The sequence below is a fragment of the Canis lupus genome, chromosome 6 (genome assembly GCF_011100685.1).
Source record: "Canis lupus familiaris isolate Mischka breed German Shepherd chromosome 6, alternate assembly UU_Cfam_GSD_1.0, whole genome shotgun sequence".
NCBI lineage: Eukaryota > Metazoa > Chordata > Mammalia > Carnivora > Canidae > Canis > Canis lupus.
In genome coordinates this window covers 12,833,099-12,859,565 of record NC_049227.1, presented here as the reverse complement: position 1 = coordinate 12,859,565, position 26,467 = coordinate 12,833,099, and the positions used below count along the sequence as shown (strand labels likewise).

General features: G+C 42.7%; 1 protein-coding gene across 8 annotated transcripts in view; it reads left to right on the top strand.

The window, feature by feature from the left end:
- The first annotated feature begins 4,149 nt into the window (after positions 1 to 4,149).
- WIPI2 (WD repeat domain, phosphoinositide interacting 2) overlaps positions 4,150 to 26,467 on the top strand; it is a 42,044-nt gene continuing 19,726 nt past the window's right edge. For 3 of the 8 annotated variants that reach the window (XM_038539573.1, XM_038539570.1, XM_038539568.1), the window contains exons 1-2: positions 4,150 to 4,394; positions 11,152 to 11,234. In XM_038539573.1, the coding sequence (XP_038395501.1) occupies positions 4,321 to 4,394; positions 11,152 to 11,234 (157 nt within the window). In that variant the 5' untranslated portion in view covers positions 4,150 to 4,320. Of the gene's footprint in view, positions 4,395 to 4,578; positions 4,777 to 11,151; positions 11,235 to 26,467 lie in introns of those variants that run through there. The other 5 variants (XR_005360647.1, XM_038539572.1, XM_038539569.1 and 2 more) reach the window with 4 other exon arrangements.

Sequence of the window (26,467 nt, the reverse complement as noted above, 5' to 3'; positions counted from 1 at the left end):
AGGGAACAGAGTCATGATTCTGGTAAATTGGAAACTGAGTCTACCCCCGGCCATTTGGAGATCTTCATTGGCTGAACCAATGGAGTGAGATGAAGTTATTATCTTGGATGAAATAACAGATTCTGATAAGCAAGGGGAAATTTGGTGGCTTTTCAAAACGAAGTCGAGGACTGTGTCTAAAACCTGGAGGATTTATCAGACACCTCTTTGTGTGCCTTTGTTCAAAAATAATGCCTCCCCCCACCACGCAAAAAAATAATGGCCCACAGGAAACTGTGCCAACTGATAAAGACAGAACCACTAAAGACATTGCTCCTGCACGATACCTTGATTTCATGATTGGAGATGGGCTATATGGGCATCCACATATGTATATTTAAGCATGTACGCATGTGATATACCCATATGGTCAACCACAAAAATCAAGACCTAGATCAGTTCCAGCACTCCAGCTGGCTCTCTCTTGCCCCTTGCAACCAATCCCCCACCAGAGGGAACCACAACTCTGCCTAGTTTTGACTTCATATAAATGGACTCATACAGTATATATTCTCATATGGTATCTGGCTCTTTTCACTCAATATTGTATCTGTAAGATTCATTCACTTGTATATGGCCTTTCAATTGCTCTGTAGTATTCTTTGGCATGAATGTACCACAATTTGCTTATTCATTCTGTTGTAGATAAACGTTTGGGTTATTTCCAGTTTGGGATTATTATGGAAAAGCAGCTATGAGTGTTCCTAACCCTATCTTTTGGGGAAAACATGCACTGGGGCGCTTGTGTGGCTCAGTCCATCAAGCATCTGCCTTGGGCTCAGGTCATGATCCCAGAGTCCTGGGATGGAGCCCCACATCTCCTGCTCAGCGGGGAGTCTGCTTCCCCCTCTCCCTCTGTCTGTGGCTTCCCCTGCTTGTGCGCGCTCTCTCTCTCTCTGCCGAATAAATAAAATTGCTTTAAAAATTAAAAAAAAAAAAGAAAATATGCACTGATTACTATTGAGTATATACCTAGGAGCGAAATGTCTGAGTCATAGGGAATGTGTATGTTTAACTTTAGTAAATACTGTCAAATAGTTTTCCAAAGTGATTCTAACAATTAATTTTTAATTAATTAATTAATTAATTTGAGAGGGGGGAGGGGCAGAAGGAGAGGGAGAGGCAGACTCCCCGTTGAGCAGGGAGCCCGACATGGGGCTCAATCCCAAGACCCTGAGATCATGACCTGACCAAGGGAAGACACTTAACCGACTGAGGCACCCAGGTACCCCTAACAATTTGTTTTTTTAAAGATTTCAGGGATCCCTGGGTGGCGCAGCGGTTTGGTGCCTGCCTTTGGCCCAGGGCGTGATCCTGGAGACCCGGGATCGAATCCCACGTCGGGCTCCCGGTGCATGAAGCCTGCTTCTCCCTCTGTCTGTGTCTCTGCCTCTCTCTCTCTGTGTGTGTGACTATCATAAATAAATAATTTAAAGATTTCATATTTTGGGACGCCTGGGTGGCTCAGCAGTTGAGTGCCTGCCTTCAGCTCAGGGCATGATCCTGGAGTCCTAGGATCGAGTCCCACATCAGGCTCCTTGCATGGAGTCTGCTTCTCCCTCTGTCTGTGTCTCTGCCTCTGTGTGTGTGTGTGTGTGTGTGTGTGTGTGTGTGTGTGTCTCATGAATAAATAAATAAAATCTTTAAAAAAAATAAAAGATTTTATATTTTAAGTAATCTCTACACCCCAATATGGGGCTCAAATTCAGAACCCTGAGATCCAGAGTTGCAGGCTCTACAGATTGAGCCAGTCAGGTGCCCTGATTCTAAGAATTTAGAATTCTATTCTAAATTCTTATTTAGAATTTACTCTCATATTTACTCACAGTATATGAGAATTCCAATCGCTTTGCAGTTATTGTCTATACTTTGCTCAATTGTTTTAATTTTAACCAATATGGTATGTCAAAAAGTTCAGAATAAAAAACAAAAATCAACAAATCACTGAACCAATGATTAGAAAAGGTTTATTGTGTACACACCAAAGAGACAGTTTGCAAATGAGAAGCATGGAAATCAAAACATGGAAGGAGGCTCAGAAGCATATCATTGTACAGCAGCTTCTATAGTGACTATTCATTATCCCAAGAACAATGGGCTGCCAATTGGTTATTAGAATTTTCTTAAATGCAAAGGAATTGGTTAGCAGTTATCTCTTATCAATTTTGGGGAACTACTTCTTTTTTGCTTATGATTTTCAGAGGCACTAGCAAGAAGTGACCCAGGTCAAGTTAGCTTTGCCCGTCTTACAAAATAAGCTAAATTAAGCTTCGCTTGTCTGACTAAACTGGTTTTCTCTACTCAGAGTATTTTCAAGTCTGGTCTCTGTTTCTATTTGATTTTAACAGATAGATGCTTGTAATATCTCATTTGCTCTTAATTTGCATTTCCTTGTTGAATAGTAATGATGATAACGTTCTCAGGTGCTCATTAGCCATTTTGCTATTTTGTGAAATGCCTGTACTCAAGTATTTTGCCCAGGGAAAAAAAAAGAGTTGGTATTTTTCTTATTGATTTGTAGAAATTCTTTTAACATTCTGGAAAGAAGCCCTTTGTCAAAAATACATGTTGCAAATATATGTATTGCAAGTATAAGTACCCCATTCTGAGGCTTGTCTCCTCCATGTCTCGTAATGGTCTCTGGATGAGCACTGATGTTTTTAATTTCGATGAAGATTAATGTTTTATGTTGTGGTTAGTACTTTCTAAAGTGCTTGTTTAGAACACTTTATTTACCCCAAAGGCATTTTCCCATGCTTTCTTCTAGAGGTTTAGTCTTTTACCTTTCACATTTACATCTACAATCCATCTCAAACTAGTTTTTGAGTTTGGTGTGAGGTAGGAGAGCCAGCGCCTTCAATAGAAAAGGCCATTCTTTCGTCAATGATTTTCAATGCGCTCTTGACTCTGTGGCTAGAATTAACTTCCTTACACACAAATTTGATTGTGCCATTCTCCTGCCTAAATATTTTCAATGGCAGCCCATTGTTCTTGGGATAATGTTCAGTCTCTTGCTTAATGTAGCCTAACAACATCCAGTTTGATTTGGTCACCTCCGATTTCACAAGTCAAATCTGTCTCGTGTCCACCGACCCACTCTGAGCTCAACAACACTGAGCGGAGCATTCCCTGGACACACTCTCATCTGCGGACCTTTGCCATACAGAATGCTTCCATCTCCTTAGGTTGGTTATTTACTATTCAAACTTCAGGTCTCGGGACTCCTGGATGGCTCAGAGGTTGAGCTTCTGCCTTTGGCTCAGGTCGTGATCCCGGGATCCTGGGAGCTAGTCCTGCATCCAGCTCCCCACAGGGAGTCTGCTTCTCCCTCTGCCTGTGTCTCTGCCTCTCTCTGTCTCTCGTGAATAAATAAAAATCTTAAAAAAAAAAATTTCAGGTCTCACCTCCTCCAGGAAGCCTTCTCTGACTGCACAGTCCCTGTCCAAGTCTAGGTTGAGTGACCTCATTATATGTTCTCTTGTACCCCGACTTGTAATTGTGTTTAAGTATCTCCCCCACTGCAACTTCTGTAAGGGGAAAGACACCTATTTAGTTCAAATGGGAGGTACTTCCTAAATATTATTATTTTATTTATTTTATTTATTATTATTTTTCTAAATATTATTGAAGGTATGAATACATGGAAGGTGGTTTCCTTTGCCAGGGGCGCAGGAAGTGTGGGCTTTGAGCAAGAACGGGTTTCAGTTCTCAGGTCTAACACTTGGCCGATAGGGTAGTATTCCGAGCCTCAGTTTTCAAATCTGTAAAATGGGAATACAATATGGTCTCAGTAGAGTTGTCATAAGCATCAAATAAGATGCTGTACATAAAAAAATCCCGCACAACGACTAGCACACGGCGAGCCCTTCGAATATTGATTGACAACACGATGAAGTGCCCGGAGCGCCTCGCTATTTCGCATGCGCATGCGCCGCCCTGGTGCGCCCGCAAGCCCCGCCCGGCGCGCCCCCGCGCGTCCCCACGCGTGCGCACGTTCCGCCGGAACCCCAGGCCGCGGCCAGAGGTGAAGAGGCGGGACCTCCTCGATACGCCTGCGCCGTGGGAGGCCGTGCCCCGGGGGGCGGGGCCGCGCAGGCGCGCAGGCCGCCCCGGCTCCGGAGCATAAACAAGAGCGGGCACGGGATGAGGCGGCGGTTGATCCCCGGGCAGCCAGCTGCGGCCCGCGAGGCGGCGAGCTGGGCCCGGCCCCGACCCTGAGCTCACCCGACTCGCCCTCCCGCGCGCGAGCCCCTGGCCGGGCCCGCCCGCCCCGCGCCCACCATGAACCTGGCGAGTCAGAGCGGCGAGGCCGGCGCCGGCCAGCTGCTCTTCGCCAACTTCAACCAGGACAACACGTAAGGCCGGGCGGGGGGCGGGGGCCGGGGCCGGGGCCGGGGCCGGGGCCGGGGGGCGGGGCTGAGGTTGGGGCTGAAGCAGGTGGAAGCCCGCCGCCGGGGCCGGCCCCGAGGTCGGGCCTGGAGCCTGGGGGTGGAGGCCCGGGCGGGCGGGGGCGGGCCCGGAGCCTGGAGGGAGGGGCGCTGTCCTCGGGACCCTCCGGGCGCTGCGCGGCGCGGCGCTGGGGCTGCGACCTCTGGGCGAGGCCGGTGATGGAGACAGGGAGCGGTCTCAGCCGCCGACCGAAAGAATGGTTGCTTTACCTTTGGGGGGACCTCCCTTTTCACGAAGTTGGGGCGGAACTTTGTGCGCTGACCTGTTGTCACAGCCGCTTCCAGAGCGGTGAGAGTGTCTTCCTTCTGTCTCACCTCCCCTTCTTTTCGTCAGCCCTCTTCCCCGCTCCCCCACTCTTCCCCCCCACCCAGGTCCTTCTCCTGGTCCCCTTATCATCTTAGGGGCCCTTTCCCTTCTTTCCTTTTCTTCTTCTTGTCTCTTTCAATCTTTCTTTCTTTCTTTCTTTTTTTTTAAGGCAACTTTGATGTCCTGCCTGAGCAAGAAACATTTAGCAATAATCATGGCCTCTGATCTGGGGAGAAACTGAGTCAAGGGGGATGTGACAAATACTCCAGGAGTCTGGGTGCTTCGAGGAATGGGCGGTCCTTAGGGGAAGAGGGGGAGCCACTGATGCCACCCCGTGGATTCGGAGCACTGTCTGTCCAAAAGCCCATGTGGGTTGGAAGCTCATTCTTCAGAGGCTATCGGGGTGACCGGTGAGGATAGTTAATAGATGAAATTTCTGGAGAAGAAGGAGTTGTGGGACTGGAAGGGAGGAGAGCCATCTTGGGAAGTGAGTAAGAGGAAGTGATGTAAGTGAGGAGGAATGGGTCATTGGCTTCATCGTAAGTAGTTGGTTGAGTTGTTACTGGCTTGAATGGAATCAGAAAGGTAGAAAAAGTTTTTGTTTTTGCTTTTTTTTTTTTTTTTTTAAGGGAAAAGTTAGTTGCGGAACGGCAAACAGCAGGTGCTCAGCAGGTGCTCAGCAGCCCTTTTCCCCAGAATTGGGAGGTCAGTGCAGATGGTCCAGCAGTGGGATGGCAGTGAGGGTAGGAAGAAAGCGGATGCCCTGCTCCAGCTGCAGACCCCGAACCTGAAGTTCACAAGGTCCAGAGCTGCACCTGGATCTTAGAGTTGGCTAATAGTGGATCGGGGGCAGGACTGAGTTCTCTTGCAGTGATCTTCCCACCCTGCCCCACTCAGGTAGGATTGGGAGGACACTGAATTTAGAAATCATACTGTAGCAACCTTTAAAGATTAAAATACCTAAGTGTACTGTGTGACCAAAAACCAGTAAAACAAAAACATCTTGGACAACCTGTTGCCCGGTGGTTGTAACTGGAAGAGACTATATGATATTCATCCAGGAGCCGAATAGAGCATTTCAAGCCATCTGTGATTTGGTTTTTAAGCCCTTAGTATTTTGAGATTGGTAAGAAATGGTAGGTTCTGTGGGTTTTTTATGTCTTGTATAAACTACTGAATTTCCAAAATATTTTCTGCCATTTTTTTCCAGTTTTTCACTACCTGTCATTTATATTGAAAGGAAACCAAATACGAGAATGAGTTCTCTTTTGCTGTTCTTTCAAACAGGCTGCCAAATCTCTTATATAATGGAATATTTCAGTCTGGCCTGAAGTTAGACCTTTTCACACTTGGAAATCACGTGTTTCCCACTTTCAGTGAGTCCTGAAGTTCAAGAGATTTCTGTGTCATAATTTGAACTTTCTAGAGACCTTGATATAGTATAAACATAAATTGTTAAGAAATAGGATTTTACCCGAAGTTTATCAATTAAGATGGCTGTAATCTGTCTTAAGAAATACACGAGTTCCTGAGGAGAAGGTGCAGAGTTTACCCCTTTGCCTCCCTTGCCTGTCTCCAGAAACTATCTTAATAGAAAAACACAGTTTTTCACAAGACAGAAGTTACTGGTCTGGGATCTACATTCACTGTATTCAGTGAGAAAGTCTGGAAGCCTTTTCTATTCTATTTCACTTGATAGAATATATGTACATTATACAGTAATGCTTAATAAAAGGATACTCCTTGTATACCAAGGTATATCTGTCCTGCCTTTTTGTCCTGGCAATATGATTTCAAATATTGTGCTCATTTTTCTAGGATTCTTAGCCCAAAAGTATGAAGAAGTTTTGTTTTTTACCATTTTTTTTTTTCTTTTAAAGCTAGAGCAGTGAAAGAGGCACCAGGTATAGCTGATCTCTGTTACCTATTGACTAGTTAGTTCCAATCCTAGTTTCTGAAAGTAACGGTTTGGAAGATTTACCTTGAAGGAATTAATTGTTGGCTTTTGAAATTGAAGTTAACAAACTAATCAGTGGCAGAGTATTGCTTAACTGGAAATGTCAAGGATTAAAGTCCTCCACCAGATGCCACTCCGCTTGTGGGAAGCCCATGATGGTGTTGGCAACGTCTGTTTGAAACTACATCTCCAAAAGGGATAGATGAAAGAAAGGGACTTGATTTCCCAAGTCTTCTGTTTGTAGCATTGATGTTAGTGTCCAGAAAAGTGATGGAGACGCTTGTTTAACTGAGTTTCTTCTGGGTTACAGATACTATTCTGGGGAAGTCACCTCTCTCCATCCACTTTCTCCTCATCAGTATATTGAGAGGCTTCATTGTGGATGGTCTTTAAGGATCCTCCAACCTTAAAAGTTTTAGGTCATTCGGCCTGTTGGGTGGAGGATATGTTGGAGGAGGGCAGGACAATCGCCCAGGAGGATATTGTCCAGCAGCAGTGGCCCATGGAGAGGAGACTGGTCAGCTTTTAGGACTTGGTGTGACCCGTGGGACGTGGGTGATTACTCCCAAAACTCTGGTTTGAATTTAGAGGTGAACAGTGATTCCTTTATGGGGGAAAGATGAGAGGAAGATTAGGTTTGGGGGCAAAAGATGAATTCTGCTTTGGCTCCTGTGGAGTTTTAAGGCTGTAGGGCCATCCAGGTGGAGACCTAGGATGGAAATGCTGTAGGCTGAAGGGAAAGGGTCTGCTGTGGTGGGAAATTTACTAGATAGGCCCCCCGGGTCTCCCAGGTCTCAGCAGTTCAGCTCGTTCCCTTTTTGTGGGTAAGGACTGATGCCACTTAACCCTCTAGTCAAGTAAGAAGATAATGGAAAGGAAAAGCCTGTCGGGACTAATTATTGGTGAGAGGGCAAAGAAAAGGAAAAAGCTAAGAAAGAGATCTGATTTACATTTTGGGGTGGTTTTTTATTTTGTTTTTAGTGGAAATCACCGTTTTTTTAGATATTGTAACACTCAAGTTTAAATTAATTGACAGACTTGCCGTTGAAGATGGTGGATCAAACACAAGCATTTATTTTGGCTCCCTCCCGAAACCCTACTAAAATGTCAGTCAGTAAAATACCTAAGATATTTTAGAAGGTTGAAACCCATAGGATAGGGAGAATGAGAGAGGAGTCACTAGCAACAAAATTTTGGAAGTTAGCAAGCAGTACAGGAAAGTGGATCTCGAATTGCTAGTGGAGAAAGCAGAGAGCCAATCTGGTTTAAACTCAGAATCCCTGAAAGGCTCAGGATTGGCAGTCTAGGGAAGTTCTAGAAGTGGAATATAAAGGTGGGTGTGGAATGAAGATAAAGAGGATCGGCCCAAAACATGTTTCAGAAGCACTCACTCTCCCATCCTGGCAAAGGACATGGATCTTGTCTCCAGAATGTATAACAGGGTCTCTGGATTTTGACACCAGGCGCAGTTGAAGGCAGGGGTATAGTAGTGAAATGTGGGGTTGAGTAAATATATCCTTTTTTTCTATTACAGTGAGCTGGTTTTTCCCTTGTCAGTAAAAGATCTCACTGTGTTACTTTAAATAAAAACCAACCACACAAACAATTGGGGAATAAGATTATTTAATAAGGGAATCTCAAACTTACCTTTTACTCCACCTGTTCCATTAATGTGTCTGCCATTGTGTGGTCAGGCATATCGTGAGAAAATATTAAAAAACAGGATCAATCCCCAAAGAGAGATATATGAACCCGATTGCTAGTGTTATCACCCTTTAAAAACACTACTTTTATTGATAAAGTATATATTTATATTATACCATATATACCTATCAAAAATAATTGGAATATTTTTGTTTGCATTTCTTACTGATTGAGGTTTTGTAAACCATGCAATTAAAATTCTAGCTGAGGTGTTTAATATCCAAAGCCAGTTACTGAATATCTGTAAAAACATGAAGATTCTGATGTTTGGTCACCAACGCCTCGTTTTGACAGCTTCTTCTGTTAGGAGCACAACATCAAAATCCAGGTTCTCATTAACTAATTAAAGCTCATTCACTTTGCCCATGGAAGAAGCCCTCCTCTAAGCTTGTTTTATATATAATGCCAATTAGCTTGGTGATTTGGTTCCTAAGTCAACAAGAAATTAGCAAGGGAGAGGGGCTGTTAATGTTGGGGGGAGGGTTACAAGGCAATGACACCTGTCAGCAAAACGAAAGGTGGAATATGTTTTTGGAAATGCTGTAGTGGGGTGTGTGGATGGCTCAGTCAGTTAAGCATCTGCCTTCGGCTCAGGTCATGATCTCACAGTCCTGAGATTGAGCCCTATATCAGGCTCCCTGTTCAGCAGGGAATCTACTTCTTCCTCTGCCTCTCCCCCCTGCTCGTCCTCACTTTCGCTCTGTCTCAAATTAATAAATAAATAAATCTTTAATAATTAAAAAAAAAAATAAAGCCTCACCACTACAGTCTGGCCATTTGAGGTCAGTACACAAAACCTTTGGGAGCATCTGAGGGGGGTCAATGTATTACAATAGTATAGTAAGTTTAATGATGGGAGTCCAAGAAAAATAGGTGATAGGAGTCACCTATCCCCTGGTGATAGGAACACAAGAAAGCATATAATAAAAGACTTTTTCATTTTTTAATCAGAAATGGTGAGGGAAAAGGTATTGGTGCTTAAAATAGCATTATTTTTTTTTTTTGGAAAACATTTTCCCAAACACCAAATTCCTAAAAGTCCTAAATTGCTGAGATTTTGCTTTATTTATAGTTTTTCTGGATATTCTTCTATTTTTATTGGCTCCTTTATTGCTTTTCAAAATATTTACAGGTAACAATACCTAATTACTTCATTGATGTAATTAATTCAGTATAGTGAGGTATTTTTGTCCCCTAAAAAGGGCTGTTAGAAAATTTTGTTTCTGTTTAAATGTCTAAAATGAGCCAGTTAGAACTTAAAAATGTTTTGTTTTTTAAATATTTTATTTGAGAGAAAGAAAGTGGGAGCAAGGCAGGGAGAGGCAGAGGGAGGGAGAAGCAGGTCCCTACTAAGTAGGGAGCCAGACATGAGACTCGAATCCCAGGACTTTGGGATCATGACCTGAGCCAAAGGCATATACTTAACCTAGTGAGCCACCCAGGTGCTCCAACAGCTTAAAAATTTAATAGTGCTTGTAGCAGCTCCATTCTTTGAATATATTTCTTTTGCATATTGGCGAAAAAGGTTAGAAATTTCAAGTTTTTAATAGATGAGATGACCATGAGAGGAACCCTAATTTTTACTTTGGTGTGCAGATACTCCCAGTAAGAAACATCAGTGTTGGGCAGCCCTGGTGGCTCAGCGGTTTAACGCCGCCTGCAGCCCGGGGTGTGATCCTGGAGACCCTGGATCGAGTCCCACATCAGGCTCCCTGCGTGAAGCCTGCTTCTCCCTCTGCCTGTTTCTCTGCCTCTCTCTCTCTCCTCTCTGTGTATACTCATGAATAAATAAATAAAATCTTTAAAAAAAAAAAAAAAAAGAAACATCAGTGTTCATTATTTCTAGTCTTCTGCCTCCACTTGTTTTCATGTCCTCCCAGATATTGAATTCACAACAGTCCCTGTAGCTACTTCCTCATGTCCCATGCTTCCTGTTTTATTTGCTTGTCCTCTTTCTCAAAGCTGTGCTTTCTTCTTCTTTTTCCCCCCCCCCTGTGGTTAGTCACATTCCAGAGAGTAGTAATCTTCTAATGAGGAAATACTTCATTCTGTGTCCCAGGGCTCCCCTTCAGGCCTCTTAGCAAAAGCCATGGTGCTGGTGTTGGGTGTGAGTGGCTTCACCTTTTCTTTGTAGGTCAGCTGTGTAGTCTTCTGATACCAGATTCTAAGTTAGCTTTTTGGTTCTGTTTTATTTCCACCCCACTGCCCGGCCATAGTGTAACATAGGTGATTGAGCTGCATTTGCTGTGGCCTTGGCAGAAGGCAGAGGAATGTCATCATCTACTAGGCTGTAAATGTCTTTGTTTAAAGTTTGGTGTGTCAACTTATTTAGCTTTTGGACTCATATATATATCAGATCACTTAAGAAACCCCATTTTGTTCTAAGGGGGTCATTAACTTACGTTTGATTACTTCTGTTTATTTGTCCAATTTATCTTTAATATTTTGTAGGTTTTAAATAAGAATATTGTCTGTATTTTATTGGTCTTCCCCTTTTCATGGCTGCAAGGTGGGGCACCTTGCTCTGCCACTTTCCCCTCTTCTGCTCAGCCACCACTCACCTGCTACAAACTGTGAAATTATTTGTCCTAATTTTTGGTAGAAAGGATGGTTACTATTTGGTAACATGGAGCTAGTTTGTGCATTATCACTGTCTACACGTATCAGCTCTTATTTCTGATTTGGCTTTTTTGCAGGTCCCTAGCTGTTGGTAGTAAGTCCGGTTATAAATTTTTCTCCCTTTCTTCTGTGGATAAGCTGGAACAGATCTATGAATGCAGTAAGTGTTTGCTTTATTTTTCCCCCTTCCTAAAAAAAAATAGACAAAATATACTTGAATTGGAATGCGTTCTCAAATTCTAACACTGTGATTGAAGTCCAGATACCCCTTGACCAGCACTCTTCTTTCACCTTGGTTCTCAGAGATGGTACATGTTCTGCAAGGTCTGTGCATTTGCATACTTAAACATATACACATAGAAACACTTGTTTATGGGTTGTCTTTTTCAATATATGATATTGCGCTGTATGTATTATCCTGTCATTCCTCCCCACTTTAAATGCCATTATTTAAACGATTTAGGTTTCTGTTATAAAGGGTTTCTAGAAAGTTGAAAACCTCAGAGTCCCCAGAGGAATGGTTTGTTTATTTTCTTCTGTTGTCATTGTATGGCAGTTGAGTTGCCTGTGTTTCAGAGGCAATGTGGAATTGTGGAAGGGTCGTATGAGCTTTGACTTCTTGCTCCATCACTTATGTGTGACTTTAGATAGATTGCTTCATCTTAGACCCTACTTTCTTTGGTTTTCTTTTGTGTGTCTGTGTACAGTAGTGCTTGCTGAGTACATGGTAGGTACAGAGTCCTCCTCCCCAGAGAGAACATGCTAGAAAACTTTGGGCTCTTCTACATCTATAACTTGTTTTCTATGGGCTTATATAGTTAGACACACATAACATGTACACACATAAACATATACTTTTGTGTGTGGTTTTGTTTTATGGAAATGAGCTTGTAATAGGTTTTGTTCTTTATTTTTGTTTAAAAAAAACACGGGGGATCCCTGGGTGGCGCAGCGGTTTGGCGCCTGCCTTTGGCCCAGGATGTGATCCTGGAGACCCGGGATCGAATCCCACGTCGGGCTCCCCGTGCATGGAGCCTGCTTCTCCCTCTGCCTATGTCTCTGCCTCTCTCTCTCTGTGTGACTATCATAAATAAATAAATAAATAAATAAATAAACACGACTTTTTAAATTGAAGTGATTGTGAATTTACATGCAGATGTTGGAAATAATGCAGATTCCTCATACCCTTCTCCCAGTTTCCCCTAATGGTAACATTTTGTGAAAGCACAGTATAGTGTCTCAACCGGAAGAGCGACATTGATGGGACTTGTTGCTCCAATTCAGATTTCCTGAGCTTCACTTGTGTGTGTGTGTGTGTTTATAAGTTCTGTACAGTCTTAATGCCCTTGCAGATTCCTGTTTCCACCACAAGCAAGACACTGGACAGTTCCAACATGGCGGGATCCTTCCTGCTGTCCATTTATAACCGTACCTGCCTCCCTCCCACCTCCTACCCCCACCCTAATCCTTGCTAACCATGAATGTGTCCTGTTTCTCAAATTTTGCCATTTCAAAACTGTTATGGGAAAGAAAGGATATAACCTGTTGGGATTGACTTTTTTACTTAGCATAATTCTCTGGAAATTCATCTGAGCTATTGTGTGTCAATAGGTCCTTTTTATGACTAGAAAATATTCTGTGGGTATGGATAGACCACAGTTTAGCAGGGCTGTTACAAATAAAGCTGCTGTGAACATTCGTATACAGAGTTTTGTGCAAACATAAGTTTTTATCTCTGGGATAAATCTCTAAGAGTACAATTGCTGGGTCATATGGTAGCCTCAACTTTTTTCTTTCTTTTTAAAGAAGCTGCCTAAGTCTTTTTCCAGGTGGCTGTACCATTTTACATTCCCACTAGTAATGTTTGAGTGATCCAGTTCCTTTTTGTCTTTGCTGGCATTTGGTGTTATTGCTGTTCTTCACTGTGGCCATCCTGATAAATATGAGCAGTGTTGTCTCATTGTTTTTCTGATTTGCTTTTCCTTAACAGCAAATGATGTTGAGCATCTTTTCTTGTACTTTTTTGCCACATGTATATTCTCCTCAGTGAAATGTCCACCTTTTTGCCCACGTTCTCATGGTATTATTTGGGGTTTTTTGATGTTGAGTTTTGAGAGTTCTTTATATAGTTCAGATACTAGTCCTTTGTCAGACATGTGGTTTCTAAGTATTTTCTCTGTATATAATAAGCAGCCCTGAAACCTGCCAATGGCCTGACCTCAGTTGAGAGTCCCTGTTAGAGAATTAGGAGTTCAGTATGCACAGCTTACTTCTTGTAATTGGTCACAATGGGGTATGGATTCAGGGAGAGCTTGAATACTTAGCATTTCAGTCATCTATGTGTGTATGCAGTTGTGGGGAATCAGGTTTCCTCCTTGTTAATGTCAGTATCCCCTTCCTGAGCGAGTGTTCCAGTGTTGCCAGCTTTGCTTTCTCAATGGTTTGGTGTTCCATTTTGGAATTCTGTTCTACCTACCAATATCTCTGAAGTAGGGGCAGATGGGACAAGTAGTGCAAACAGGCTTCTCATTCATTCTTGGTTCCACTCACTCCATGAACACGTATTGAGCACCTGCTGTGTGCTACCCCAAAACCTTTTTTTTTTTTTTTTTTTTTTTTTTTTTACCATGACCCCGATGTGACATGAAGCTAGCCCTGTTCTGCTTGTAGAGATGCAGTGGTGGCCAAGTTCCTGCTCCCATGACACTTGCATGTAAATGAGGGGAGACAAGGTACAAGTACATACATTTGTGTCCAGGGTTAGGCTGGGGACACGGCGATAAGCACAGACATAGATACTGCCTCCCTGCATCCCTACCCCTGTGACAATAAGATGAAGACTTCAGGGAAAATGCTATTTCTTCTGCCAATTACTTAAAATTGTGGAGTTCTTGTGGTCTGCCAGGAAGTCAGAGGCCTTTACAGGCTCCCTCCCAGGCCTCAGCCTTCTTTCTACAGGAGGCCTTTCGGCTGACCCCTCACCTCCATCAGCAGAGTGTGTCTGACTTCCCTGACAAGTCTGTTTTTTGTTGCTGTCCCAAAGGCAAGCACCCAGGCCCTTCCTAGGAAGCTAATCAGTGTCTCTGACTCATACTTCCTGTGGGCTGCCTTAGAGTTGGCTCCTTTTTTGTCCTCAGATGTGGCCTGCTGATGCTTCTTCTCAAAAAGCCTTTTTTCTAGTATGTAGCTAGAAGATGTGATCTGGGTGATAAAATGGCTGTGAACTAGTGTGCTTGCTTATCTCAGGTGGCTTGTCAGTATTTTGAAAAATCTTCAAACTGCTCACCTTCCCATGGTCCCATGTATAATTGTTCTCTGTAGGGGCTTTCTTCAAAGAAGGGTAGCCTCATCTCTGGAGTCCATCAGGCTTTTATGAATTACTGAAAGATTTACTGATTCTGCATCCCAGCGAGCCCCTAAATTATGCAGTGAAAGTGTGGCTGTTGTGACTAGGGTCACCTGCTTTTAAATCCATAGAATTCCCCCTCCTACCCTTACTTGGGAGAGCCAGTGCTTACAGAAGGTGTAAGAAGACCAAATCCTGGTCTTTACTCTTCCTCAGAGTGAATCAGTTTAATGACTAATCTGTTCCCTTGAACTTTATTTACTGATTTTTGGTGCCTCATTTTTTTTAAAGATTTTCGATGCAACAAGATGTGATGTCTTGATAATATTGTGAAAAGTGGGTATTTACTGACCAACATAGTGAGGTGGAATACACATTTTTTTTTTCCTTCTTAGTGAACTTTGACCCTTAGAAGTAGATAATGAAAACGGACATAGAACTTTGGGAAGGTTAATACTTTAAGCTGGAAGCGATTGCCCACCTTTCCTCTCTCACACACTTTTCTTGAGCAGATAAAAGAATGTCCGTTTGGAAACAGGTTAGCCACCAAATCAAGATTGTTTTCTGGAATTTTTCTGCAAATAGAGGCAGAGCAAAAAAGGCACTTGATGCTCTAGTCTCAGCTGCATATCACGAACTCAGACCTTCACCTCTGGGTAACTGTTGCTGTTACAGAAAGAATGAGCCAGAACTGGTCTTGGAAAGAACGAGATGAACAACTGCTTGTTCTACTGTTGTTTTTTCAACCCCCCCCCCCAAAAAAAAAAAAAAAAAAACCTTTCTGCCTAGAAATAGTGGAAGATTTTTTCCTGACTATATTGTAATTTCTTTTTTTTTTTTTTTAAGGTTTTATTTATTTATTCATGAGACACAGAGAGAGGCAGAGATATAGGTAGAGGGAGAAGCAGGCGCCCCATGGGAAGTCTGATGCAAGACTCCATCTCAGGACCCCAGGATCACGCTTGAGCCAAAAGCAGACGCTTAACCACTGAGCCACCCAGGCATCCCTATATTGTAATTTCTAAAGTTACAGGAACTCCCATGTATACTTTACCCGTAGTTTGTGCCCTTTCGGCCTGTCATTCTCTCTCTTCCTCTCTCTCTGTCCTCTGTGTGTGAAGCTATATAATGTGCAAATGTGTGGTCTCCCTTCCCTGAAATATTATTGCAGTGAAATCCTACCCCGGTAGACTAAATAAAGGGTGTATAGATGTTATTTGTAAAATATCACGTAAGTTGGGAGGGAAAGTTGGTGTTTTCATATTCTACATTGTGTATGTTTGCACTTTTAAGTTTCCGAGCTAGGCAAACATATCTCAGGAAGCAGTCAGTTCCAAAATCGAGCATAAGCAGACGGTTCTTACCTGCACAAAGGTGACCGGTGCCTGCTTTGTCAACAGCAGTGCCTCCACAGACCCAGAGCACCTTTCACCAGAAAATTCAACTATCGCTGACCCTTCATCTGCATCTTAAAGTCTGAGAAATGGTGCTTCTGAGATCCTCCCGATTTGACAGACAACACTGGTTGGAATATTAATTTCAGTGAGAATGTATAGTTTGGGATCCTAGGGGGAGAAATCCAGTAGCCTCTCTGTCTAAATCTGTGGTGAGGAAGATCGGGCTCTTGCCTCCCTTTAGAGCTGCAGGCATCCGGCAGCCACACTTGTTTGGAAGTGTGTTAGGTCACTTCATGGTATTTTCCCTTAGTGCTCTAGAAGTTTTATCATCAGTTCTATGCAGCACCCACAGAAGCAAAAGCAGCATTCTTTTATTTTTGTACAGCATTCTTTTTTAAATCAAGTAATTCATTGCTTAAATTAGGCAATCTCTGGGAAGAACATTTGTCAGAAACAGTGGCCAGGGCCACCCAGAATGGGCCTTGAAGGCAAAGCTTTGGTGATCCTTGAGGTTGCGGAGGTTTACGTTCAGACTTTCATAGGGGTGGGTTGGGTGGGTGTCCCAAGTCTCTGTGACAGGCCACCGTGAATAATTACCAACGTTCAGCCTGTTTTATCCTGCTGTCGTTGGATTGCAGTGCCCTTGGGTTACAGACCTGATGCCTTGGCACCGTCGTTTTGTGGGAGACTGTGCTGGGTGTGTGGGCTCCAGGCCTGTTCACATGTTTAAAGAGAGCTCTTGGGAGGGAGGTAAAATGTAAAAATGTTAAAGAGCTTCTTGAAATAATGCAGTAGAAAGTCAACAGGCCTAAGCCACCAACTACATGGAAAGACAGGTTGCTTTCTGAAGGTGTGTTCCTAAAAAGGTGGGGACACTTGGTGCCAGGATGGAAAGGAGCTCTGAAGCTGTTCTTTTTGTGTCATTCCCGCTTCCCATGTGGTGACAGAAATGTTAGCTCTAGGGTCCCCTGATTCATCTGCCCTTCACACAGGGCCTTGGCCTCTTTCTGGTTCCTGGCTCCTTTGGAAGTGTGATGAGAGCTGCAACAGTTTCCCTTGGAAGACCTGGTAGTTAGTATATGATTGGGTGGTTTCAGAGACCCGAAGCCTGCGTGAGGGTCCTAGGATTTGGGGTGTCAGGGTCTCTGAGAAAGACTCCCCCACCTTCTCCAGGAGGCTCCACCCGACAACTCATGTCCACCGTCCATCCCTGCTGCCCTATACATCTTGCCTCACATCTTAATATATTGGCCAGAATTCTAATTCTGCAGTAGTCTGTGTGGTTTAACAGCTTATATGCCATAAAAATCACTGTTTTAAAGAATAAGAGTCAGTGGGTTTCAGTATATTCACAAAGTTGTGCAACATACCGTAATCTAATTTTAAGACCTTTTTCCCCAGAAGAAACCCTGAGTCCATTAGTAGCCAATGCCCACTTCCCTGTGTCTGCCTCACCCTGGGCAGCCACCACGTATCTGCTTTCTGCCTCTGCACATCGGCCACTCTGGACGGTTCAGATAAATGAAATCAGATGGGACTGGCTTCTTTCACTTAGAATATTTTCAAGGTTCATCCATGTGGGAGCATGTCTCAACACTTCCTTTCTTTTTATTGCTCAAATAATATTCCCTTTACATGAACATACCATGTTTTGTTGAGGGACATTAGGGTGGTTTCTACTTTTTGGCCATTGTAAATGTGCTCCTGTGAGCATTTGTGTGGACATGTGTTTTCATGTTTCTTGAGTAGATAGATGCCTGTAGGAGTGGAATTGCTGGGTGAGCATCTTTCTTTGGCCCACTAGTAAGTAGAGCTCTAAGATAAACTCCTGGAGCTAGAAAGGTGGAATCAACAGAAAAACATGTGTAAATAGATAGACATTGCTGAGTTGCCCTTAAAAAAGGTTCTTATTGACAGGGTCTGAGTGTCTGTATTCTCATTTCCTACACTAGGTGTATATTTTAATGACTCTGAGATAAAAATACAGTCATTTGCCTTTACATTTCTTAAATCATACCTGAAATGGAGCTCTTATTTTTTTTCATGTGGTCATTTGCTTTTTTTTTTTTTTTTTAACTGTTTTCTTTCTTGATTTTTAACTGTTCCTTTGCCTGCTTTTCTGTTGGATTATTTGTCTCTTGCTGATTTACAGCAAATTAGCCATTTGTTGTGGGTTGCAGATATTTTTCCTGGATTGTTTGCTTTTTGACCTTGTTTATGGTATTTTTGCTGTGTTGAAGTCTTGAGTTTTTGTCTTTTCAAATATATTTGCTCTCCTAACTTCTATGCTTTGGAGCATCAGAAAGGTGTTTCCTGGGGGCAGCCCAGGTGGCTCAGCAGTTTAGCACCGCCTTCAGCCCAGGGCGTGATCCTGGAGACCCAGGATCAAGTCCCACGTTGGGCTCCCTGCATGAAGCCTGCTTCTCCCTCTGCCTGTGTCTCTGCCTCTCTCTCTCTCTCTCTCTCTCTCTCTCTGTCTCTCTCTGTCTCACATGAATAAATAAGTAAAATCTAAAAAAAGAAAAAAAAAAAAGAAAGGGGTTTCCTATTTCAGGGGTGCATAAAACAAATTTCCAATGGCATCTTTTAGTTCTTTGGTATTATGTTTTACCTTAAGTACTTGATCTACCTGGAATTTATTGTGATGTTATGATATCTTTCATTTTTATTCATAGGCTAGAAAGGATAGTTTCCCACATCCTTAGTTATTTAGAGGGGCTTACTGAAGTATTTAGGGGTGAAATGTCAAGATAATAATGAGCCTCTTTTCAAAATTTCAGAAAAGAAAAACATAGCTGAAGCTAAATGGTGGCAGAAAGATTTGTTAAATCTGAGTGATGGGTATAAGAGGTTTGTTATACTGTTCTCTTTTATGAGTATTTGCAGTTAAAAATACTCATAGCTTTATGGCTTCCCACATTCCCCCATTTAAACAAATTCTAGGGCGCTCAGGTGGCTCAGTTGGTTGAGCATCTGCCTTCAGCTCGGGTCATGATCCCAGGGTCCTGGGATCGAGTCTTGGGTCAGGCTCCCTGCTCAGTGGGGAGTCTGCTTCTCCTTCTTCTCCCTTTCCCTCTCCCTCTCTCTTTCTCAAAAAAAAAAAAAAAAAAAATCTTTAAAAAAAAATTCTTAAATCACATCCGCATTTTTTTCTTCATTAAAATTTCAAAAAAATTTCAAACTTGTAGTTTGATAAGCAAACATCCCAACCCACTAGTTGCCCTCTTCCTCTGCACTTGAATTTAAGCAAATGAATAACACCTTCTATCCTCTTCCCAGCATTTTGTTAGTGGAAATTTTCAAACACAGAAAAGTTGAGAATATTTTACAGCTACACCCATATGTCCACCACTTAGAGTCTGTTGTTAACACTTGGTCATATTCATCCTGTCGCATATCTATCTGTCCATTGATCCATCTTCTCTTTTGTGTGCTTTTCAAGAGACGTCATAGGCATCAGTACATACTTCCTTAACTACTTCACCATAGATGTTACTCACTAGAGTTCACTGTTTGTTTCTTATTTGGGGGTGATACTTACATACATTCCATTTATATGGAATGTATAAATCTTAAGTAAACATTCTATGTTTTGACAAATCATATGTCTCCTATCAAGGTTTACCATCACTCCAGAAAGTTCCCTCATACTCCACCCCCCCACACACAATCAATTCTGGCTCCCTTTTACCCTCTAAGAAGTAAGGAGTATTTTGGGTTTTTCCTGCTATAGATTAGTTTTGCTTGTAATAGAACATCATGTAAATGCAGCATGTACTCTTGGTAAGATTTCTTTCACTCAGCATGTTTCTGAGGTTTATCCACTTTATTGCATGTCTCAGTTGCCCACTATATAAATATATGAGTTTGTCCATTATATTGGTGAACATCTGCACTTTTTCCATTTCCATTTTTAGCTATTATGAATATAGTTGTTATGAACATTATCTTACAAATATTTTTGTGAGCATATGTTTTCATTTATCTTAAGTAAATATCTAGGAGTGGAAAGTTTTGTTTTATGAGAAACTACCAGATTCTCCTCTAAGAGGCTATCCCACTTTGTATTCCCACCAGTGCTGTATGAGAGTCTGGTTGCCCCAGTGAGGATTCATCAACTTTGGGTGTTACTAATCTTTTTTTTTTTTTTTTTTTTTTTTTTTTTAAGATTTTATTTATTTGACAGAGAGAGAACACAGGCAGGGGGAGGAGCAGAGGGAGAGGGAGAAGCAGGCTCTCCTGAGCAGGGACCCGATGCAGGGCTCCATCCCAGGACCCCAGGATTGTGACCTGAGCTGAAGGCAGCCACTTCAACTGAGCCACCTAAGCACCCTGGTGTTACTAATCTTTTTAATTTCAGCCATTCTGATGTGTGTATACTGATAATCCATTGTGGATTTTTTGTTTAAATTTTATTTTATTTTTATTATTTTTTTTTAATTTTGTTTTTTAAAAGATTTTATTTATTCATTCATGAGAGACAGAGAGAGAGAGGCAGAGACACAGGCAGAGGGAGAAGCAGGCTCCATGCAGGGACCCCGATGCGGGACTCAATCCAAGGACTCCAGGATCACGCCCTGGGCCGAAGGCAGGTGCCAAACCGCTGAGTCACCCAGGAATCCCCTTTTTTTTTAAGATTTTAAAATTTATTTATAGAGAGTGTAAGGGAGGAGGAGCAGAGGGAGAGAAAGAATCTCAAGCAGACTCCCCACTGAGCAGGAGCCCGACTAGGGGCTTGATCCCATGACCCTAAGATCATAACCTGAGCCAAAATCAAGAGTCAAATGCTTAACCCACTGAGCCACCCAGGTGCCCCTGGTAGTTCTATTTTTAATTTTTTGAGGAAACTTCCTACTTTCCATAGTGGCTGCATTGATTTACATTCCCACCAACAGTGTATGAAGGCTCTCTTTTTTCCCACATATTTGCTAACACTTGTTATATTTTGCCAATCTGACACATATCTCACTGTAGTTTTGATTTGGATTTCCCTGATGATTAGTAATGGTGAGTGTCTTTTCATGTTCCTCTTGGCCATCTGTATGTCTTTGGAAAAATGTCTCTTCTAGTCCCCTGCCTATTTTTTAATTGAAGTATTCGATTTTTTGGTGTGGAGTTGTAAAAGTTTTTTAAAATATATTTTGCATATTAACCTGTTATCTGATGTATGATTTGCGAATAGTAGTTAGCTTCTTCATTTTGCTGATGGTTTCCTTTGCTGTACAGAAGCATTTTAGTTTGATATGATCTCATTTGTTCATTTTGGCTTTTGTTTCCCTTACCAAAGAAGACTGATCCAGAAAAATGTTGCTAAAATGAATGTCAAGGAACCACTGCCTGTGTCTCCTGGGAGTTTCATGGCTCCAGGTCTCACATTCATGACTTTAATCTGTTTTTAATTTTTTTGTATATGATGTGAGAAAGTGGTCCAGTTTTCCCAGCACTATTTTTTGAAGAGACTGTCTTTCCCCAGTGTATATTCTTGCCTCCTTTGTCGTAGGTCGGTTGACCATGTGTGTGTGGGGGTTTTTTCTGGGCTCTCTATTGTGTTGATTTCTGTGCCTGTTTTTTGTGCTAGTACCATTCTGTTCTGGTTCCTGTAGTTTTGTGGAGTGGTTTGAAATCAGAGAGCATAAGAATTCCAGCCTAATTGTTCTTTCTGAAGATTGCTTTGGCTCTTTGGGATCTTTTGTGGTTCCATACAAATTTTAGGATTCTTTTTTCTGGTTCTTTGAAAAAATGCCCTTGGTATTTTGATAGGGGATTTGTTGAATCTCTAGGTTGTGTTGGGTGGTATGAGCATTTTAACAATATTAATTCTTTCAGTTTGTGAATGTGGAATATACTACCATTTATTTGTGTCTTTTCCAGTTTCTTTCATCAGTGTCTTACAGTTTTCAGAATACAGGTCTTTCACCACATTGGCTAAATTTATTCCTAGGTATTTTGATAATTTTTTTAATGTAATTGTAAATGAGATTGTTTTCTTAATTTCTTTTTCTGATAGCCCATTATTAGTATATGGAAACACTACAGATTTCTGTATGTTGATTTTGTTTTCTGTGACTACTGAATTCATTTATAAGTTCTAATAGTTTTTTGGTGGGGTCTTCAGAATTTTCTGTATTACAGGATCATGTGATTTGCAAGTAGTGATTGTTTTACTTCTTCCTTTCCAATTTGGATGTGCCCCCCTCCCCCTTTTTTAAGGCCTTCAGGAAAACACATGGTCACATGGAGAGGCATGAGGAGCACTTTTGTTAGAATCCCATGACTAGCATTGCTCTGCACGAGGCTGATTGAGCTCTTCTCAGATCCCAGGGAGATTACATCAGTCTACTGGAAAACCAGGACAGATTTTTCTGTCCAAACTAGGGAAAAAACTGCCACTCGTGTGGCAGGATGACAATGATTTATATCTATATTTTATCTTTATATCTACTATCTACCTACCTTTTTTTTTTTTTTAAACTGAAGGGTAGCCGACACACAATGTTCCATTAATTTCAGGCATACAACATAGTGATTCCACAACTCTTAGGGCATACTGTGCTCACCATCTGTCACCATACAGCACTACTGCATTATCACTGACTGTATTCCTTACGATGTTACCTTCCATCCCCATGACTTACTCCATAACTAGACACCTAACTCTACTCCCCTCTGCCCATCTTTCCAAGTCTCTTCCTTCTGTCAGCCACCACTTTGTTCTCTGTATTTATGAGTCTGTTTCTGTGTTTTTGTTTCTAGATTCCACGTATAAGTGAAACCATATGGTATTCCTCTCTGTATAATACCCTCTAGGTGTACCAGGTTGTCGCAGATGGCAAGATCTTTTTTTTCTTTTTTTTTTTTTTTTGTGGCTGAATAATATTCCAGTGTGTATGTATACCACATCTTCTTTATCCATTCATTTATCAGTGGATACTTGGGTTGCTTCCACATCTTGGCTATTGTAAATAATATTGCAGTAAATATAGAGATGCATACATCTTTTCAAAGTAGTGTTTTCATTTCTTTGGGTAAATATCCAGTGGTAGAATTCCTGGATCACATGCATTCCTTTTTTTTTTTTTTTCTTTTGGCATTCCATTTTTAATTTTTTGAGGAGCCTCAATACTATTTTCTACAGTGACTTCACCAGTTTACAGCCCCACCAATAGTGCACCAGGGCTCCATTTTCTCCACATCATCTCGAACATTTGTTTTCTTTTTGAGGATAGCCATTCTGACTCGAGTGAAGTGGTATCCCATTGTGATTTTAATTTGCATTTCCCTAATGATTAGTGATGTTGAACATCTTTTCATGTGTTGGCCATCTGTATGTTTTCTTTGGAAATATGTTTATTCAGATCATCTACCCATTTTTAAATCAGATCATTTGGTTGAGCCAAACAAATTTTTTAAAATATATTTTGGATATATTTACCAATTTTCAGATATGTCATTTGCAGATACCTTTTTCCATTCAGTAGGTTGCCTTTTCATTTTGTTGATGATTTCCTTCACTGTGCAGAAGCTTTTTATTTTGGTGCAGTCCCAATAGTTAATTTTTGCTTTTGTTTCCCTTCTCTAAGGAGACATATGTAGAAAAGTATTGCCAAGGTTGAGGTCAAAGAGGTCACTGCCTGTGTTTTCTTTAAGGAATTTTATGGTTTCAGGTCTCACGTTTTCGTCTTTAATTCACTTACTCCATTTTTTTTTTTTTTTAATTTATCTACGATAGAGAGAGAGAGAGAGAGAGGCAGAGACACAGGCAGAGGGAGAAGCAGGCTCCATGCACCGGGAACCCGACGTGGGATTCGATCCCGGGTCTCCAGGATCACGCCCTGGGCCAAAGGCAGGCGCCAAACCGCTGTGCCACCCAGGGATCCCACTTACTCCATTTTGAGTGTATTTTGTGAATGCTGTGTGAATGGTATTTAAGAGACTCTTTTCCCTGTTGAATATTCTTGCCTCCTTTTATTTCTTTTTCTTTCCTATGGCTGTGGCCAGGACTGTGTTGGGTCAAAGTGGCGAGAATGGGCTTCGCTGTCTTGTTCCTGATCTTAGAGGAGAAAGCTTTCACTGTTTGACCATTGAGTATGATATTAGCTGTGGGATTGTATGTGACTTTTACGCCTTTATTATGTTGCGGTCCACCTTCCAGTTTTTAAGAAGCTCGTTCCTTCATTTATCCTGTCTTACTGTATTATCATCAGTCACTACATTAGCATGTGTAGTAGCTCACGTGTTCCAAAACAGACACTTGCCTTAACTATACAGATGACACTTACGAGTGTATACACACAGGCTGCCAGCCATCCCCACCGTTCTTCACATCTTTGTAACACGGCTTCTACTGCTGGTTGCCAGAGTTCTTCTCCACTTCCTTACCACCCACCCCTTCACATTTCATTCTGCCTCCACCTTGCCATCAAAATTTGTCAAGGTCACCAGGTAACATCCATGTCCCCAGATTCAGTGACTGTTCCTTGTTTCACCTCAGCCACATAGCTCTGGGCACAATTGCCGTCTTCCATTGGCTTCTGGGTCATTGGGCCTGGCTTTTCTCTCTCACTCCATCCCGGATGCTGGCTCTCCTCCTCTGCCTAACCTTGGACTGTTTTGGAGCCACCCAGGGCCATGGGCCTGATTCTCCTTGGCCTCAGCTCTGTGCTGGTGGCTGCTTGCTGGGCCAGTAGCTCGGTGGTCAGCATCTCATTGTATGTTTGATGGGTGAAGTAAATAAGTAAAGTCATGTCAGACAGAGGAGTGAGAATCCATTCTTTGAAGAAAAATACAATCTGTTATCATTGTGTATGGTAGCCATACATACCACTTCGACCAAGTGGCTGTGAACATGGAATTAGGGACCCGAAGAGCTGGTGCTGGGGTCAGGTTCCTGGGAGCCTCTGGTCACAGTGTTTTCACCAACTGCTGAATACATTATCTTGTTTTAGATGAGTTTCTGTTCAAAGACATCTTATTTTAATACATATTTATTAACAATGAACTCACCGCAACAACACTGTAACTCCTGCTAAACAAAGCTTATCCAGCGCACATGATTCTCCAGGGGTGCATCACAGCCTTCTTGCCCTTGGGAGCACCAGACGGTGCTGTGGCTGGGGGCCATTTTAAACAGTGAGATCACTGACCAAAAGCACAGAACTCGAAAACACAAGACCATGGAAAGGACGGTTGTTCACAGTATGAGCTGAAAACAAAGCAGAGCATATCACCCTGTTCAGCCTCAGCTGAGGACATGTGCATCAGGTACTTCGGCGTTTTGTTTTTTTGTTTTGTTTGTTTGTTTGTTTTTTACTGCTTTGTGCGTGTTCACAGAACACTATAAAGGCACCACAAGTATTAGTTTTGGGGGTTACAAATAAACGTTAGCAACCAGGGAAATTTATAGGTACGGAATCTGAATAATGAAGATTGACTGTATTTAGAAATAAGGTTTTTTTCACCACTGATTTAACTTGGAGGGGCAGTGAATTTAAATAATATTTACTTTCTAAGAAGTCAGCATCACATATGCTGACTTCTCTTCACTATTCACAGTCCTACAGTGAATAAAGCTGAGGCTCTAACTCTTGTTTCACCATTGAGAAAATGGGTACTGGGTCTTAGTAAACAGCAGACACAAGATTATAGTCTGATTTTCATGAAAGGCCTCCCTCTCTTGGACACCACCATACCCCCATATGTACTGAATCATTGGAACAGCTCAAACTTTAATGGACATTCGGTAACCCCTTCTTGGCTGAAGGCCGTTTGAGGAGGTTCCCACGGGCAGCATTTGCCACCCTCAGGACACAGGCAGGGACAGGTACACGGTGAGGCAGGGAACCTGAATGCTGCGGAGTGGCGATCAGTAGGCCGCTCGCGCCAGGCCAGGACTGGCGGCACTAGGCCTGGGGCTCGGGCACCATCCTCCACCATTTGAAGGCAAAGGGCACCTGGCGGATGTTGGCACAGGCACAGAAATCCCCAATTTCGGTCAGGTAGCAGTCAAAGTCATCGATGAAGGTGCACTTGAAGCCCAGGGGCTCAAGCAACTGGTAGATTTTTTTCTTCCAGGCAGCAGGTACCCTTGATCTGGGGCCCAAAAGGCTTGGGGATGCCCAGATTCTTGCCCATCACAATCATCTGCAGCAGGTCAGGGAAGTAGGGCCTCTCGAAGAACTTGCCGGTCTGCTCGCTGGAGGGCACGTTGGTCAGCTGCTCCAGGCAGAAGAGCTGCGGGATGTCGATGATGTCCCTCTCAACCAGGCCTAGCTCCTTCTTCAGGATGTCGCGGTTCGGGTTGATGCACTTCTCTCCGTAGTCGTTCTGCTTTCTCATGTTTTCGTCAGCCAGAAGCTGATTGATGGTGTTGGCCTCCCGCCCGTTAGAAAGGAGCTGGTCCTCCCGGACCTCTTCAAACAGAGCCATGTCCCCATAGCCCTCCTTCTGTTTCTCCTCGAACAGTCTGTAGCAGGAGCTGGGGCTGGCCAGTAGCAGCCGGAAGCCCTTTTCACCCTCACTCTTGTACTGTGTGGGGATGAAGCACATGAACTCATCCATGTGGCCCACCATCAGCCAGTCCGAGAGGAGCTCCACCGGGGCCTGGACTCGCTGGGCGTAGAGGAAGTCCCGGAGGGCCTTGCTCATGTCTCG